General features: G+C 39.7%; 1 protein-coding gene across 5 annotated transcripts in view; it reads right to left on the bottom strand.

Moving 5' to 3' along the window:
- The window catches only part of LOC110053986 (transcriptional repressor NF-X1-like), a 217,835-nt gene that overhangs the window by 173,522 nt on the left and 25,874 nt on the right, over nucleotides 1-18,439 (bottom strand). For 4 of the 5 annotated variants that reach the window (XM_089284975.1, XM_089284971.1, XM_089284972.1 and 1 more), the window contains exons 6-10: nucleotides 9,023-9,094; nucleotides 8,408-8,511; nucleotides 5,334-5,369; nucleotides 5,174-5,218; nucleotides 4,628-4,685 (exon numbers count right to left, since the gene is read on the bottom strand). In XM_089284975.1, coding sequence (XP_089141101.1) covers nucleotides 4,628-4,685; nucleotides 5,174-5,218; nucleotides 5,334-5,369; nucleotides 8,408-8,511; nucleotides 9,023-9,094 — 315 coding nt within the window. The remainder of the gene's footprint in view (nucleotides 1-4,627; nucleotides 4,686-5,173; nucleotides 5,219-5,333; nucleotides 5,370-8,407; nucleotides 8,512-9,022; nucleotides 9,095-18,439) is intronic. The other variant, XM_089284973.1, reaches the window with a different exon arrangement.

Consider the following 18,439-nt stretch of genomic DNA (forward strand, 5'->3'; position numbering starts at 1 on the left):
ACTGATAAAATAATGTTTATGTTGTTGAAATAAGCACACAATACCCTTCTGTTATCATGGAGCTAACATAGAATTTGTGGTGAGTGATAAAATGATGTTTATGTTGTTGAAATAAGGGTGCAACACTCTTCTGTTTTGTGGAGTTCACATAGCACTAAGTCTTATGGTTAGTACTAAATGATAGTTACTGTCTCCAATTTGTTTCATGTATTTTCTAATGACATATTTTCTAATGAATTGAACAACCGACTAAACTTCTTACTGCATTGTATGGAGAGCTTCATTCATAACTGCATTGAATAGATACTAAATACATATTACTGCACTGTATAGAGAGCTTCATTCACAATGGTTGCTTGAAACAATTTGTTATTGCATTGCAATTATTACTACTTATTTGAACTTGAATCACAATTATGATTGTTTCCTTGTGTGGGTTTATACTTCCAAGTATAAACCATCCAATTATTGACTAGAACCGCAAACCAAGCACTATAATGTTGTCTTAGTTGGCATCTGATAGCTTGGTCGATCTGTTCCACAAAAACTGATTGTATTGTTTTGATGTAGGATCAAAAAAGTTAATTATTACTTGATTGATTACATCAAACCTTCGGGGTGTCAGATTTCCTTACCTCATGCTCTGTCTCCCTAGACCAATGACATTGCAATTTTACATATTGTAATTTTACACACTATGTCTGTCACTTAAGTCACTCAAAAAACTCACAACAGTCTTAAACAACTCACTACCGATTTCCATTGAGAAGGTCTCAGAGGCCTTGACTTTCCCGCTAACAGCCTGCAAGATAAACGCGATGGGAACCTATTGCCTGAACGCCATAAAGCAAACGTACAAGGCACCACAGCAAAGCCACTACCGCTTGATCTACAGCTTTCTGCCTTTCCACTGTTGGGCGATGTCTTTAATACACCAGGTTCTTGCCCGCTCTCAACCAGCTTAAAAGCTGTTAGGCCAAAGGAAACAGAGGTCACTAAGCCTTCACTGGACCTTGAGGATTCGACAAAACTAAACGTGACCTTTGGAAACTCACTCTGCTAAAACAGATTCACGAACTGAAGATCGCAAGCTTGAACTACAGCTCGAGTTGGCCAAGATCTCTTTGCCCCTTCAACAAGCTGTAAAACCACCCAACATGGCCGACGAATCAACAAAGTCCACGGGAGACCTCAAGGCTCCCCAGAGGACCCATTTTCCCCAGCCCTGACCACACATCATTGCTCCAGGTGAGCCAGTTATTCTATCAGCTTTTTGCACTGGCTATATTTCTATAAGTTCCAGCAGTATAGAGATACATTGCCAGATCTTCCCTATGATGCTCTCCAGAGCCATTTCCATGACCTCGCGGTCCTTGCTTGCAGTTTCAAGTGGTCAGCAGTCCACGTGTACCATTACAAGATCTTACGTTCCATTGAGTTTGGCTTCGTAAAATGGGGAGACTCCTTCCAGTTGCTAAAACAGCCATTTTTTATCCCTACTGCCATACTACCTGAGGATACACCCAGAGAAGCAAAACACACAACCAAGCCACCACCTACTCTTACTGCCTGCGCAGACATCTGTAACGCTCGGTCCATGCGCGCAACTGCCCCAAATGCAAGTTCCCTGTCCCCACTCGCCACCAAGACTCAGCTTCATTCAAATGACTAGCACTGCCTCAATCTCTTGTCAACACTTCTCACACCTCATCATCACCATGCCCTCTCCCCATCAAACAACATCTGACCTCCCTGCCATGCATGCCAAACTTCAATCCGCTTCCAGCCCCAATGCATTCACCTAAAAAATTCCCATCTCATCAGTACTCAGCATCCTTGAATGGCACTCAAGGCTTCTTGACTACACTGACCCTGAACTTTGTAATTTCCTACAGTTTGGTTGACCAGTCAGTTTTACTACACCTCATCTCCCCCTTCCATCAAGCCAGAACCATGGATCTGCACTCTCGTCTCCACAGATGATCGATTTTTGACACAGTACCAGCTCAGTGCCTCCTGCAGTCCCTACACATCAAACCCTTTCTGACATTGCACTGACATTGTCACCAGTACCCTTCAAATCACCCAAAGCTGTTCCAGAAAACGTTCTTGGTCTCAGTTTCCCCCACGGTTCTTCCATCAACAGACATCTTCAGACATCTACCTTGACAAGCCCTTCACCTTACTGTTACCTGGCATCGACACTCTTGTCGACATCATCTGCCTTGAAGGGTCTGGATGCCACCTCTTCAAGAAGGACTTAAGCTGCACCTACCGTTAACTCAGTATCAACAATCACGACCTTCACCTCCTAGGATATCGTCACTAAAGTTACCTATACTTTGACTTAGCTCCGCCTTTTGGTCTTCGCTCTTTGGCCATGATGTGCCAACGGACAACAACTGCTGTCAACTACATGTTCCATGCTCTCAGGTATGCTGTACCGATTATATCAACAATTTCGGTGGTGCAGAGACTCTCAGACAAGTCCACTACAACCTTAAATGCTTTCGGTGACCTCTTTTCCTCCCTAGGTCTTCAGTCGTCCCCCAATAAGGACTGTCCTCCAAGCACCTCTAAGGTCTTCCTTGGCATCCACATTGATACCCTTGCCATGTCCATGTCCATCACACCAGAACGTCTTCAAGAGCTCCTCCATCGTTGTTTCTCAGTGCTTTTTCTCTCCTATATCTCATGCCACAACTTACAATCGCTGCATCCACCCTGCCCTTATTTTCATGTCAACCCTTCTCAACACCCTTTGCACTCACCCGGACTCTCACCACTGCTTTCTATCCAACAACAGGTCAGACCTCTGCAACGCCATACCTCTCATCAAGACATCACCTTGGATCAATGATCCTTAGGTCCTCTCCACCAATGCTTGCAACACTGGTGGTTATTTCAAAGGGCAATTCTTCCCAACCCCATTCCCAGGACCCATCCTTTACTGTTTCAGTCACAACATGAACGTCCAAGAGCTCTTCTTTTATTCTCGCTCTCATTTATTTTTTTGTGTCCTTTGTTCTTGTTGTCTTGTTTCTTGTGTATGTTTCTTTTCTATCGCTTGTAGTGTGACATAAGCTACTGAATCAGATGTAAACTTAATGGCCACAAATTTAATTTTTAGCCTATTTTTTACATTTTTTTTACAAATTGATGTAAGCTGTTGAACTGTAAATAAAAATGGAAAAACAAGAGCTCTTGCCTATCATGGCAGCACTTAAACTTTTGGGGGTCCGCCCTGCATGGCAAACGTTTCATCCTCCATTGTGACAACACAGGTAGGTTGGTACACTGTAGGTACGTTGCCTTTATTTCTACACAATATATAAGAAACCTGAAAGCTTGTGGGGTTGTGGACAATACATTATTGCTAGATATTTAAGTACAAAAAATTAATAAAACACAGATTTATAATTCATTACAACCAATGTATATATTAAATACAATTAAATGCAGTTTAAAAGCATGTTGAATTGCTATCAATGCAATATTGAAACAAATTAATCTACTTTCAAACATATACAAAATCTTCCAGTTCAAAACTAGCAGTTGAGGCTGATAATGCATTGAATTTAATGGCCTTAAAAAGTTTTGAGCTTTTTGGCAAGGTTATAATGGCTTGTTTGAACAAGGTCAGTATATTTGGAAATCAGTATCTTCCAAAGCACAGTGCCTCTACCTGTATATGTGGAGTCCTTCACAAAACATTTAGACTTTTTATCACTCAAGCAAAATAAAGATTTCAGACAGCTCACATTTTTAACCGCATCAAGAAACTACTATTGGTTTCCATACAATCTGGTACTGTCTCAACAAACAGCTTCGACACTGACCTTCACCCATCGCTACAGTAGACTTATGTTGATTACGTGTTTTGTGAATCGAATGTGTTTGTTCACGAGGTCAAATCTCTTGAATGAAATCCTCCGTCTGTATTAAACAGCTACGAATCAAACATACTTTGCTGATTATCCCACTTTGGCAAAACAAAGATGGTAGATCGCAAAATGCCTTTAGTTCACTAGGTGTATTGGGGGTCCTGTGGAAATTTATGGCCTTACTCATGTCAGAAGATAGTCCGCCATTATGAAAATCGTGAGTGAAGTTGGTTGTCCTGTGCAAGTTTAAGGACTTACTTACCACAGCATGACACACCGGCTATGCCTTTCTAGACTGGAGTCAGTAGCCACAAAAATATATTCATAAACAGTATACACAACATACGAGCAAGCCTTATGCACAGTGATCAGCAGATTTACAATAATTATAGTTGAACACAAAGCAAAGGAAGGAGTGAATTTTTCCCTCATACCTACAAAGTTGAAAAGGCTAGTTAACACCATTTTCTGAGTTAACAAGGAGCAATACACACAAGCTTAGTCTTCTTTTGCCAAGTAACCTATACTAGTACTGTCCAAAACAAATACAACACAGCATGTAGGTCTTTTCTCACACACTCCCTTTATTACCTTAAAAACATTGGTTGCTTACATGCATATAATTTTCTTACATCAGAAGCCTTCCATTTGGCGAAGCTGTTTTGAACACAAATTCTGTTATGCACACGCAGTTTTAAGGCAAGTACAAATAACCGATATTGGATTTGAACCTTATCACGTACCTTAAACATTTTCCTTGGCATGACCAATATCCTGCTTTTCCATCCATATTCACATTACCTGGTTCCCCCAAAATTTTGAAGAACAAAAAATATACAAAAAGTTAACTGTTGGCAAAGGATAATTCAGTGTAATAAAATGCACTGTATCTATGGGATGAGAGGACAAATGAGTAAAAAATTAGACTCATTTAAAGTGTATAGGCTGTGTTAGTGTGGCATAGTGCAAATGTCTTACTCTAGGTTGTACGTAGTGATTTTAATTAATTTCCTTTTTGTGTCTATTTTGAGGGCCATTAGTTTATCAGTTTTGTTACTGTCAAATGTTACCCTCTCCAATAAAGTCTACTACTACTACTACTACTGCCACTACCACTACCACTACCACTACCACTGCCACTGCCACTGCCACTGCCACTGCCACTGCCACTGCCACTGCCACTGCCACTGCCACTGCCACTGCCACTGCCACTGCCACCGCCACCGCCATCGCCACTGCTACCGCTACCGCTACTGCTACTGCTACTGCTACTACCCAGTTACCCTAACCTGTTCCACAGAGAGCCTCTCGGAATTCTTTTCCGCAAAAACAAGCTGTTATAACAAAGAGAAAATGAGTGAAAAATTCACCCCATGGGCTCGAGGAACTACATGTAAGAGTTGATATGACATAATTACACTGGACTGTAGGCAACTGGAAGCCACTTACTTTGTTGCACAATGACTTGACAGTTTCCACAGGGATCTGAAATCGAGTATATTTCACTTTAACTTTGATGCACCCTTCACTAGAGTACATTTTCTCATTGTCATTTTATCCCACACCTTCTTAACACTAGCAACATTTAAAGGAGAAACTTACAGACTGAGGTTTAAACAAGCACTCTGCATAGTCAGTACATTTATTTCAATGCTGCAAAAAGTTGTCTCCCAAGAATAAACCAGGAAACTATTTACACGACATCAAAACTACAGGGTCAAATTACACCATAAAACATTTAACGAGATAAACAAGTTAAGGTTACAGTATACCTTCAGGGGTGTCTCGCGCGCAAGCGATGTAGCGCGTGCAGTTTAAGCTGTAGATACCTAAACCCCTATATCAAATTAAAGCTTATGGAGCTGGCTATCAAACTATACCAAGAATTTTGAAAGAAAATGAATTGTCGAATTTTTCACGACCACTAAATGCGAGCGCCCGAATCACCTTTCGAAAGCTACAAGTCAAAGCGAATTTCGTTTTTTGCCAATTTAATTTTTTCCTCGGTTTCAGGGCCCAAAGTGCTTAAAAAAGGTGTCTGCGTTTTGGCATATTCAATTGCAGTAAAAAGTTACAGAACATTTTTGAAATAGCATTGAAAAAATGTGGAGTGATCGTACAAAAATCGCTCTTGAAGAAAAAGTATTTTGAAATTAACCATTCCCAGACACGCTTTTGTAGTTTATATGTTAAACTAGCCACTGTCCAAATTTAAGAGGAATTGAACCAATTCCCTTTGAGTTATAACTCTTTAAAGTGTCTGCTTCAAGTGAAAAAATTTATTCGAGGAAACTACGCTAAGAAAAATTTTCTGCTTCGCAAACAAACTCCGCCCACAAACGCCTTCAACTGGGTTCTCAGATAACTAAGCCAATCAGTGCAGGGAAAGTTTACTACCGTTAACCTCCTGGTGAAATTTGCGCGCAAATCTCTAAAAAACTCTTGTGTTTTGAAATGCGTTCAAGGAACCGAAGGCAGAGAGATAATTTTTCTGTAGCTCGGTTTTTCTTGAAGCTGGTCTGGCAAAATGGGGAAGACTAAAAAGGATACGAACGCTAGAGTGGCTGAGCGAAGGAAACAAACAAAAGAAAGCGCGGAGAGCAACTGTGCATGGATATTTCAAATGGTCTCAATGAGTCCGACGATTCGTCGATATCGGATCAGAAGAGTCTCTGTCAGCATCCCTGTTATTGCTGTCAAGTTCTGAAATTTTTACAGAACTTTTCTTTTCTCTTACCACGAATATTTGCCCGCCTTATACGATAACTATAGCTTCATCCGTGTGGCGAACTTTCGCTTCTTCACTCATTGATGTATTTTCATTTGTTCTTCGCTGTTTTCGCTTCTTCGAACTGGTCCATGGTTTAAACGTGGTCTATGTTTACTTATAACTTAATAGAGACACGCCTAATATCAAAAATGCTGGGTAGTCAGAACAACAAAGCTGATCAACTGAGTAGTCAATTCGTGACATCCATATAGGTATATTCCCACGAAAATCGTCTCCGTTGATTGCATACGCGCCACAGGGCTGTCAATCAAGAGGTAACCTTTAACTTCTGGTGAAAACGTAAAACCGCCATTTCTCCGCCAATATTTAGCCTTTTTCAAAAATTTTTTTCAGAAATTAGAGATTATTCTTCGACCACTATTTTGACCCAAAAATCCAAATTTGAAGAAAATTGCCAACCCGAAGGTATACTGTAACCTTAATACAAATGTAACATTAAAGCAGCAGCTTTATGCAGTAAGAAAATAGAAATTTACAAAATATGAGCAAAAAAGTATCAATACATCCCAAGCTGTGTAACAACTTTGATTCAGCTGTAGAGTGTTATTTTATAGTAATTTTACTTCACTTGGTGAACAACAAATTCCATTTCTACAAGCAAAAACTTCCAACACTTTGCTCTTCTTGTTGCAGATGATTTTTTATGGATCAACACAACTTTTTGGTTTTTGGATACAGTGATCATGACCAAGAACTATATTAATTTTAAAAAGAATAAGGGTTTAAAGGAGGTTAAAACTGTGAAATGAAATTTAAAGATAGTGCATTTTTGCTCATAGAAATAGATAGAAGCTTTAACCCTTTCCCTACCATTAAGGATGCATCTAAACATCCTTGTGTCACCCAGCCACCAAGGACATAGACATTCCTCCTCAAACAAAGGACATTACCGAGAGCCCAGTTAACGTTGTTTGCAATGGCTTGAATAAATTATCCCAGGTTGTTAGACAAAATTCATTATGGCTGCTGGTGGGAGAGGATGTTTGGCTCTGGTAGGGAATAAAAAAACCTTTGAACTGGAGTTAGAATGCTATGACACTCGTTTTCTCATGGCTTAGGGTGCGCAATCTTAAGTTGAGCTTGAAGAAGTGTGAACACTTTCAGTTCAAAGTCAGGTTCCTTAGCCATGTTCTGAATGAGGTTGAGATTGCCATAAACCCTGAAAAAGTTACTTTTGTCAAAAATTGGCCTACGCCACAAAATGTCACAGAAAGATAAAGTTTGTCGGGTCATGCACGTACTATCCGAGATTTGCACCTCTATTTTCTGACATTGCCCACTACCTGCATAAACTGATTGAGAAAGGCCAAGCATTAAATTTTATATATACCAATAAATGTGCTAAAGGAATGAGCAAATGTCTTAGCGTGTCGGCCATGTTTCCAAGCCAATTGCAAGCATCGTTAGCGCCAAGGAAGGAACTTGAAAGAGGGGACAGAAAAAGCCATCAGCATGCCAATGGACCATGTGGTGACCATTATGCAAACCCAAGTGTCTAAGGGTCTACAATCTAAATCCCCTCGATAGGAGGGGGAATGGAAACAAAAGAGGTAAACCACATGTGCAGATCAACGTCTTCCCTACTGATTACAGTACACGCAACCAATAAAGTTTAACTCTGTCATGGTTGTGTTTGGACAAGAATTGCAGAACTGCTAGAATATTTGTTGAGCACAAACTGAGTCATTGTTTGCAGTGGATAATTTTCTTAATATACATGTAAACACAATACCTGTATGACAAATTCTTGTACATCTGTGCGTGAGACAGTTGAGAATCTTGTTACACACTTGTTCACACAGTACTGTGGTGGTCTGGCCACACCTCACTCGCTTCCTGATTCTAGTGTTAAGGGAATTAACAACTGAGAAAGAAAAAATTAAAAACCCTCAGACTTTAATAACTCAATTCTGATTTATTCAATCAAACAGATTATTCTAATGTTTGATTTTGCATCAATAAGCTAATGAAATTGATATGTCAATTAATGTCTCTTTGTCCTCCCTTGTGCTCCAATGAATAATTTTCTGATCCACTGATTGCACCAAAAATTTCGTTCAGAGATGTGTTAACCCAAAAATTACACATATTTTTTAAGACCTAAGAAAATATGTGACAGATCTTGACCCCAAAAAAGAGAGGGTGTAAATAATTATTTTCAACCCCAAAAAATATGTCGCCCCCCCCCCTCATCATATATACTGTGAGTACTCCCCTGCCCCCCAGGATTAAACCCTTCATTGAGATTACAATATTTATGTAACTACAAAATTTAATTACAAGTGATATATGTAACTCATCACTACCATGAACTATCTAACAGTGTAAAAATATTACAGAAGGATACTTTGTTTTTCCACAGGAACATGCCTTTGTTATCATAACAGGGCAATTTGGACAGGGGCCAGGGTGGCACAACCTACAGTAAAACAACACCAATTCAAAAAGAATTACAAGATTGAACTTGCTGATTTAGTTATACACTACTGTGCAACAGTAATGCAAACAAAATTCGGCAAAATTCTTTAATTTCTGGGATTTTCAACATAAAAATGGAATTTTGTTTCAAACAAAAATGTGAAGAAAGTTCTCTGACAACTGAGAAAATCCTTTTTTCTACTGATATGAAATATCACAAAATTTTGCTTGGCTTCGTAAAACTTTGCAATGAAAATTCAGAACAACAATGTTTCCTAATGATATAGATAGAAAGGGAAGCGCACAGGAAGAAAAGTTTGTTGCCGACCAAAAGAAGGTTCAATATTTCTTGACAAGTGGGACATGCTTCTCACTGCATTGGTATCCATATGATTCCTCTATAATCAAAATAGTGAGAATAAAGATATGATTCAATTTGAGAAAATGTTCAGCAACCGAAAGGATCATAGTAATTGTTACAACAATTGCCGAGATAGACCTCTAAAGCTGTATCTCAAGGCTGCTTTTCATCTCATTATGTGGAATTTACTACATGCTTGTTTTATTGGCCTCTTAAGAAAAGGCTTTGGAGGGGAGGGTCATCAGTAAAAATTTTCACAAATTGGGGAGGGCTAAACCTGTTTTGTTTGCAGCAGAAGGAGGGTCACACTCTTTTCAGCGAGAAAAAAGTACTCTTTGTTGCTTCTGTCAACTCTTTTGTTTGTTAACGAACATGTACAGTATTTGGAAAACTAAAACTTGCATGTACAAGCAAAGCTCCCAGCCAAGATCAATGCAAATTATTTACAGTTGTCGCAAAATTGTATTAAAAACTATCTTCTCCCAACTAACGCAATTGTTTCTCTGAATCTGTGCCCACTTTCGTCCATATTTTGAAGGCGGTAATGTTTCCCCACAGGGTTCTGGTATAAAATCAGTCTCCACTGATGATTCATCACTTAAGCTACTGGAGCTTGAACTGACAACTCAATCTATCACATCACTTTGCGAGTCACTTTCAACCTTGGAAAGTGATAAGGTAATCTGTTGTTGCACATTTCTTAATAGGGGGCTGTCAAGATTGTTGACGCTCCATAAAACTGTGCAGCAAGCTCCCAAAGTGGGCTTTGATCATTGTGACCTTTTCAGCTTTCTTTCCCTTAAAGGTGATCTTGTGATAGGAAAAGTACAATGAAAGCTTGTTGACCCTCAAGGATGACAGCTTGCCAGAGTTGTACAATCCAACCCACTCAGTGTCATTGTACTTACGGTTCAGCCATTCCATTCCCTTCAGTCTCCTCTTTCTTTTCTTTGCTCATTTTTATCTAGGCAAGGTGCTCAACATCCAGGCACAACAAACTCTGTCCCAAGCTTTTTGGCAAACATTCACAATAGCCACAAGTTGCTCTATCTGACCTCATGAAACTATCGCATTCACCACAAGCACATTTCCCTCCTTCTATCCCTCGAATATCCTTGCCCATCTTCAGGTTTTCACCATACAATTACATGCCACGCACGTTGATATATACATGCTTTGTGCACAGATGGAGTGACCAGAACATGGTTATATGAGCAACACTTCTGGTTAGTTATTTTCACTTCCAGTTACATTTAGATGTATATTTGAAACTGTAAACTGTTGAATAGATGGGGGGAGGGTCAGATGTTTTTGTGTGGGTGTTTGTGAAGGGTCATGCATTAATCCATTCCAGGAAATGGGAGGGCCATGAATGTTTTTGCCAAAAAGTTTCCAAAATACCCCAGGCCAACCCCCAATAAGAAAGATGCCTTCCCTTATGGAAGACGTTGAATTCCTAACTGTACTTCATAGGGAAGGAAACCCATGTGGTGGTAAATAAAATTGAGAACTGTCCAGGAAGGTGTCAGCTTTAGATCTTTCATACAAGCTCAGCATATCTTACTTCTGACAGGAACAGTTCTTGGATAAAGCAACCAAAAGATCCACTTATATCGCTTTGTCTCACCCTTCACACAGCTTGTGTCAAATGTCTTTCACCATTTGAATGGGAAGAGAAGAAAACTTCCAAAACTTATCTGTTATACCAGTCATAAACTATTGGATACTCCAACAAGACTTCATGCACAACTGCTTTGGTAAGCTCTTTAAGCGTGATTGCATAAGACATCATCATACTATACATTTCATGTAACATCAAGACATAGTTGTCAAACTTGTCATGTGGAAACTGATCCAAGGGGATATTTAATTACAGTACTGGATTACGGCACTCGGCATATGCAGCTATCACAAAAGGTCAGACTTTTTAGCTCAATGGCTCACTTGGGGCAAATTGTTTTTCTGTCAAGGGGTTTGCTAAAATATTGTCGCCAACTATTCAGCACAGTGGCAGTTCCTGAAAAAATAGACTGCCCTCAGTGCATTCTACGGGAGCCAGAAACAGCACACATTTCCTCCAGGCTTTGGTAATTTGCACATTGAAATCTGTGACAAGTTGACAAATAAATGGAAACCAAGCAACACTCACCTGCGGAACGACGAAACAACCCTCACGATGAAGCAACTGTACACAGTAAAATATAACCAAAATACAGTACATGAGGAATGTCTCGCACAACTGGAAACATACATCACTCAGAAGGTGCAAAATAGCACATGAGCATTATGTCATGCAAGATGGCCCCAAAATGATAGATGATCCATTAAAAAAATTCACATAGCTTTTGCCTTGGTTACACAGGACACCCAAGAAGTCAGAGGAACCTCCACAAATTAGGTAGCCTTCTCCTAAAGTCAATTGCAATACCTGAATAAACTTTGCTGCAAGATTAATGTTCAGACCTCTTCTCCAGTTTCTCTTTTCATACTTGCAATCTGGAATCTTTGGCCTGACACTATTTTGCAGTGACCTTGTGGTGTATGATACCCTGCTGTGCCATGTATTCTGCAAACTCTCTTGATATGATCATGAACTATGGTCCATTCTTTGTCAGATGTCAGGCTCTCTGGCAAGCTATGTGGTGCAAATATCTCTTCCATGCTTGAGATAACCTTAGAAGCAACTGTAGACCTTAGGATGCCTACCTCAGCTGTTGTGGTAGTCAAGGACAACTAGACAACGGGGAGTAGTTCAAGCAGGTCAACAGCCCAACCTCTTAACCGTCTGGGTGTGAACTCTGTGGTCCTGATGGGCTCTGGGAGACTGAGGGAAGTGACCAACTGACATCCATAGCAGGTTTTAAAATATTTTTCAGCATCGATCTCCATTCCAGGTTACCATACTTTGCTATGTGGCTTCTGCTTAGTTCCAATGATACCCAAGTGGCCGTCGAGAGCAAGGTATACCACTCTGGTTTTCAACTTCTGCGGGATGACAATTCTTGTTCCTCTGAAGATTCAACCTCTTCATGGCACACAATCTCTGCATAGGAGGTACCATTTATAGACTAGTTGATCTTGATCTAATGATTTCCATTCTTGCATTCCCTGACTTAGGAGGGTCCACCAATTTAAATTGGTGGACCCTCCCCAGTCACCCAAGTCCCTGGCACCTTTGACATACATAACAATAACAATAACGATAACAACAACAACAACAACAACAACAATAACAATAACAACAACAACAACAACAATACCAATAACAATAACAATAACAATAACAATAATGAAAACTTGTAGTGTAATTTCTCGTAACGTACATGATCAAATGCACTTTACAATTGAAGGGGTGAGTGCAAAACCATGCTAAGTGACGATTTGGGTGAAAAAAACAAAATTTCGCGAAAGGGCTTGAATTTTTGCACGTGGCCTTCAATGTAATAGAAAAACGTGGTCCTGTATTTTTCCCGCTGGTTTTTGCTTTGTTTATGAAGACGCCACTAGGAAAACCGAGTGGTTTTTTTGCATTTGCAATATCTCAAAAATGCAGCGAAGCTTAGTGGAAAACCTACGGGACATTGCTAAACATACCTAAACAAAACTGCATGCAAAATTTGGAGCGTTTTTGACAAAGTTCACTTTTGATTAAAATACCTAACGCCCTTTTCCCGCCAAGGCCTTCAAACAAACAAAGCCGGTCCTTTGTTATGATAAACAGAGCCAATCCTTTGTTATAATAGCCAAGCCAAGCCTTTGTTATAAGTCGAAGTCTCGCCTCGGTTTATCATAACAAAGGATTGGCCCACTGCGACTGCAAGGACTTTGATTTCACTTAGAAAGCAGCAAAATGTCAATTTCATGCAACGTATAAGCTCAAAGATGTTGATTTTAGGTAAAAAAGGGTTTAAATATTGATTTCACGTTAACGCATGATGGCACGGATGATGGTTTCACCTAGAAACCAGCAAAATGTCGATTTCATGCAGTGCATAAGCTCAATGATGTTGATTTCAGGTCTAAATAGGTAAAAATGTTGATTTCATGATAACGCGTGATGGTAAGGATGTTGGTTTCACCTAGAAACCAACAAAATGTCGATTTCACGCAGCGCATAAGCTCAATGATGTTGATTTCAGGTCTCAATAGGTTAAAATGTTGATTTCACGTTAATGCGTGACGGCAAGGATGTTGGTTTCACCTAGAAACCAACAAAATGTCGATTTCATGCAGTGCATAAGCTCAATGATGTTGATTTCAGGTCTAAATAGGTTAAAATGTTGATTTCACGTTAATGCTTGATGGCAAGGATGTTAGTTTCACTTAGAAAACAGCAAAATAGTAATTTCACGCAACGCATAAGCTCAATGATGTTGATTTCACGTGAAAGCGCTCTATAAATAGGGCTGACAGACTAACAGATTAACCCTTCTGCACAACATACAGGTCTCCATACATCTGCATGTCCGCTGATCCCAGAAGCTCAAAACAGTACAAATCATGCCGGTTTGAAATAAAATCAACGTGACCTGGATCGCAGATCTATGTTACAATTGATCGCTACTTGTTGGCCATTATTATCTTTAAACAATCTAGTTACCAGTTTGAGAAACGTCCGCAGAACGTGATCGCAATGCATGCTGGGAAGGGTCTTTACACCTTGTGCGCGGGAAAACATGGCGGTCGATACAAGACAAATTTATAAGTCTAAAACCAGTTCTCGCTTTCCAAACTTTGAAGCTAGCAACGCTTGGCAAATGGGCCACGACTCACCAGAGGGTATTTTTCTTGGGCAAGAACTGCTCTTGGACTTTGCTGCCTGGCTCAATCTGACTTTGAACGCCAATAACAAGATTACAGTATATCAGCTGCCTTCGAAGTTTCAGAACACATTTTGATTCTTTAAAACATGCTGATGACTTATGGGTTTATCGAGACTTTATGATGCCTCTCAACCACCGGGCAGGCATGCAAGGTACTTTAAAACAATGCTTAAGATATTAGTTGACAGAGCTCTAACGCGGCACATCTCTTTTTTGTTCGATGTATTTCGTTTGACGCTCGATCGATTCACATGTTGTGTTCACGTCACAATAACCGATGTAAACAATCTTTTCCCAGATTTCCGCTCTATATATGCTGTGAGATTTGATTTTGACCTCATACACTATAAACAGTCTGCCTGTTTGGTATTCAACAAATAAACTCCAAAAGACATGGCTAGGAAAAGCCAAGTATTTTTGCATACGTTATAACTCAAAAATGAAGCAAAAACCAGCAACAAAAATACAGGGCCACGTTTTTCTATTACATTGAAGACCACATGCAAAAATTCAAGCCCTTTCGCAAAAATTTTTTTTTCACCCAAATCGTCACTTAGCATGGTTTTGCACTCACCCCTTCAATGATATAAAATGATTAAAAATAAATAAAATATACATGTCGAGTAATTAAGACTGATAAAATCACAAGATGAACAATAGCAAATTATAACAAATTAAAAGCCTGTTTAAAAAGATGTGTTTTTAAGATAGCACGTAAAACTTGAAAGAGAGTCAAGACGGGATATACTACTCGGTAGATTGTTCCAGAGCTTTGGGGTTGCATAACAGCTCTTCTTTCAAGTGTTGCGAGTATCTTTCCGCTTGGAACCTCAAGCATAATTTTTTGGCTGGATCTAAGTGAATATCTAGTAGATGTTTTTCGAGTAATCAATTTGCGGATGTAATCAGGTGCCACGCCATGAATAGCTTTAAAAGTAATGAGCAGAATTTTGAACTGAATGCCGTACTTGACTTGTAGCCAGTGAAACTGATACAAGACTGGTGTGATATTAGTCCAGTCATCTAATGAAATTTTTATGGTCAAAGTCAAAATAATTGCAACAGAATTTCTGTCACTGCCAAATGATAGATAGTGGTCAACTTACTAACATACTAAAAGTTCCCCAAAATTTGTGTGGTGGAACATGCTTAGATTAAGCGTTTTTATATTTCGAGCCTGTAACACAGTGTACCCACTTTGTGAAAAGATGTTTTTTTAGTCAAACTAATTGCAACAGAATTTGTCACCGCCAAATGATAGACAGTGGTCAACTTACTAATATACTCAAAGTTTCCCAAAATTCGTGTGGTGGAACATGCTTAGATTTAGCATTTTAATATTTGGAGCATGTCCCACAGGATACCCACTTCGAGAAAAGTAATGATAAATGGAACACACAAGATAAAGTTGTTTTGAGCAGTTCTAAGCCATCTTAAACTACAATAAATGTTTATAATGAACAAAAATGTTATTAACAGGTGAAAATAAAACAATTAGATTAAAACATACAACTTGAGTATGAGTGGTGCCAGACTCCAACAGTATAGCATGGAATGCCTGGCAGTATTTAGTTCATTTCAGTGCAGAAGTGGGAGACAAGGAGTTATGTTTTATGGTTGGCAAAAATGCGCACGACTACTCATTTCGTAAGAAAGACCAAGCAGTTACCCTTGCGTGCAAGATGGCTGTGAGGTTAACTGAAGGCAACATCCAGGTGGATCCACAGTTGCTGCCCAGAGATTGACAATCCCCAATCATTCTGCAAGTTTGAGATGTGCAGTTATCCACCAGCATTATTAGATTCCTCGCTCCTTCCACGCAAGGCTAATAAGCCCATCCTGGGACTGGAACGGAGATTGAGCAAACAACTGAGCCTACAGGAAACGTTCATTATGTTCTTGATGGCGGCACTCTCCTCCATCGCATTCCCTGGCCACGTGGCATTACCTACACCAAAATTCTCTCGCTCTATGTGCAACACATGACCCAAAGGTACAGCCAGGCTATGGTACTATTTGATGGATATAAAGAGGGGCCTTCCACAAAAGACTGCGCACATCAAAGAAGATCCGGTGTCTCTGGTCCATCAGTGAACTTTGATGGCGACATGGTTTTGAAGATGAAGAAGGACATCTTTCTAAGTAATACCGCCAACAAGCAATGGCTCATAAAACTACTTGGGGAGAAACTGCAACTTTTGGGATGTAATATTATCCACGCCCCAGGAGATGCAGACCTGATGATAGTCCAAATGGCCATTCAGTCTGCCAAGTCAATCACAACAGTCCTTGCAGGAGATGACACAGACCTCCTAGTTTTGCTCTGTCATCATGCTGATACAAGCACTCGTGATCTGTTTTTCATTCCTCAGCCAAAGCAATGGTCAACAACGAGAAAGATTTGGGACATCGTGAAAATCAAGGCTGCACTGGGACCAGAAACTTGTGCAAATGTTCTTTTTGTTCAAGCAATTCTAGGATGTGATTCAACATCAGGAATACATGGGATTGGCAACAGTTTGGCCCTTAAGAAGATTACGAAGGATGCACAATTTCAGAAGCAAGCTGAGGTTTTTAATAATCAAGATGCCACAAAGAGTGATATTATTGCAGCTGGAGAGAAGTCTCTTGTTTGTCTATACAACAGCCGGTCTTTGGAAAGTCTGGACTTGTTACGATATTTGAGCAGCCGCTGTCTACCACAGCCTCAGGGTTTACCACTGGGTACAACAGTGGAAAGGTGTTGTGCTCCCACCACAAGACGGGGGTTGGAAACCAGTAGATGGAAGACTCCTACCCATACGAACTGACCTACCAGCAGCTCACGCATCTTTATTAGAGATTGTTAGGTACAATTGTAAATCTGACTGTGGCTCCCAGAGATGTTCAGGCAGAAAACATGGACTGGATTGCTTGGCTGCATGTGGTACCTGTAGAGGACAGAGGTGCACGAATTCCACCTCACTAGACCTCGGTGAAACGATGAATAAACCTCAATACCCCTCCTGAATATGCGACAAATGGGTAGATTAACCCCTCATTCCCATCGGAATCCCCCCTCAGCATCCACTTTGATCAGTTTAATTTGATCATTATGTAGAGGTTACCTGATAAGCCAAGAAAATGATATGCATCAAGGGATTGTTTTTGTATAACCTGTTGAATTATGGACCAAACCCTGAGCCTGTTATGTCAAACATCACTAGATGCTTGAAATGTTGTACAGTCTTTTTCAGATTCACCAAACTTGTTATGCAAGTGTAAAAAAACATACATTTGTGTTAGACAGTATCAATATTAGAGCCTTTCGTGCAATTAAAGTTATCCTTTGAATTATAAATTTTTTTTCTCAAAGTGAGTATTCTGTGGTACATGCTCGAAATATAAAAATGCTGAATCTAAGCAAGTTCCACCACATGAATTTTGGGGAACTTTTAGTGTGTTAGTAAGTTGACCACTATCTATCATTTGGCAGTGACAGAAATTCTGTAGCAATTAGTTTGACTAAAAAACATTTTTTCTCACAGTGGGTACCCTGTGTTACATGCTCGAAATATAAAAATCCTTAATCTAAGCAAGTTCCACCACACAAATTTTGGGGAACTTTTGATATGTTATTAAGTTGACCACTATCTATCATTTGGCAGTGACAGAAATTCTGTTGCAATTATTTTGACTTCAAACCACAGGATGACTGGAATATATGGCTAAACTTGGGTTGCTTGAAAATAAGTCTTGCAGCTGCGTTCTGATCTCGTTGTATCTTATCGATTTGTACCTGCGGCAGTCCGTAGAGTAAGCTGTTACAGTAATCCAATCCGCTTGACAGAAATGCATGAATTTAAGGTTTCTGTGGAGTCACATTTTCTTATTCACCTAATATTATGAAGATAATAAAATGACTCATAACAAATTTTATTTATGTGGAAGTTCATCGACAGCTTGTCATCAATATAAGAGCCAAGGTTCCCGACAACTGACGATCTCATAACATCAGAGTTTACCAGGGTAATCAAAGAAATATTAACTTTAGATCGCTGTTGTCGGGTTCCTATGATAAGAAATTCGTTTTTTCATCATTGAGGAGTTTGTCATGGTCCATCAATGAGCAAATGTCCCTTATGCAATTTTGTATGGCAGTTATAGCACCTTGTTGAATTGG

The sequence above is a fragment of the Orbicella faveolata genome, unplaced genomic scaffold (assembly GCF_042242905.1).
Source record: "Orbicella faveolata isolate gen_17 unplaced genomic scaffold, um_ofav_v1 contig_13, whole genome shotgun sequence".
Taxonomy (NCBI): domain Eukaryota; kingdom Metazoa; phylum Cnidaria; class Anthozoa; order Scleractinia; family Merulinidae; genus Orbicella; species Orbicella faveolata.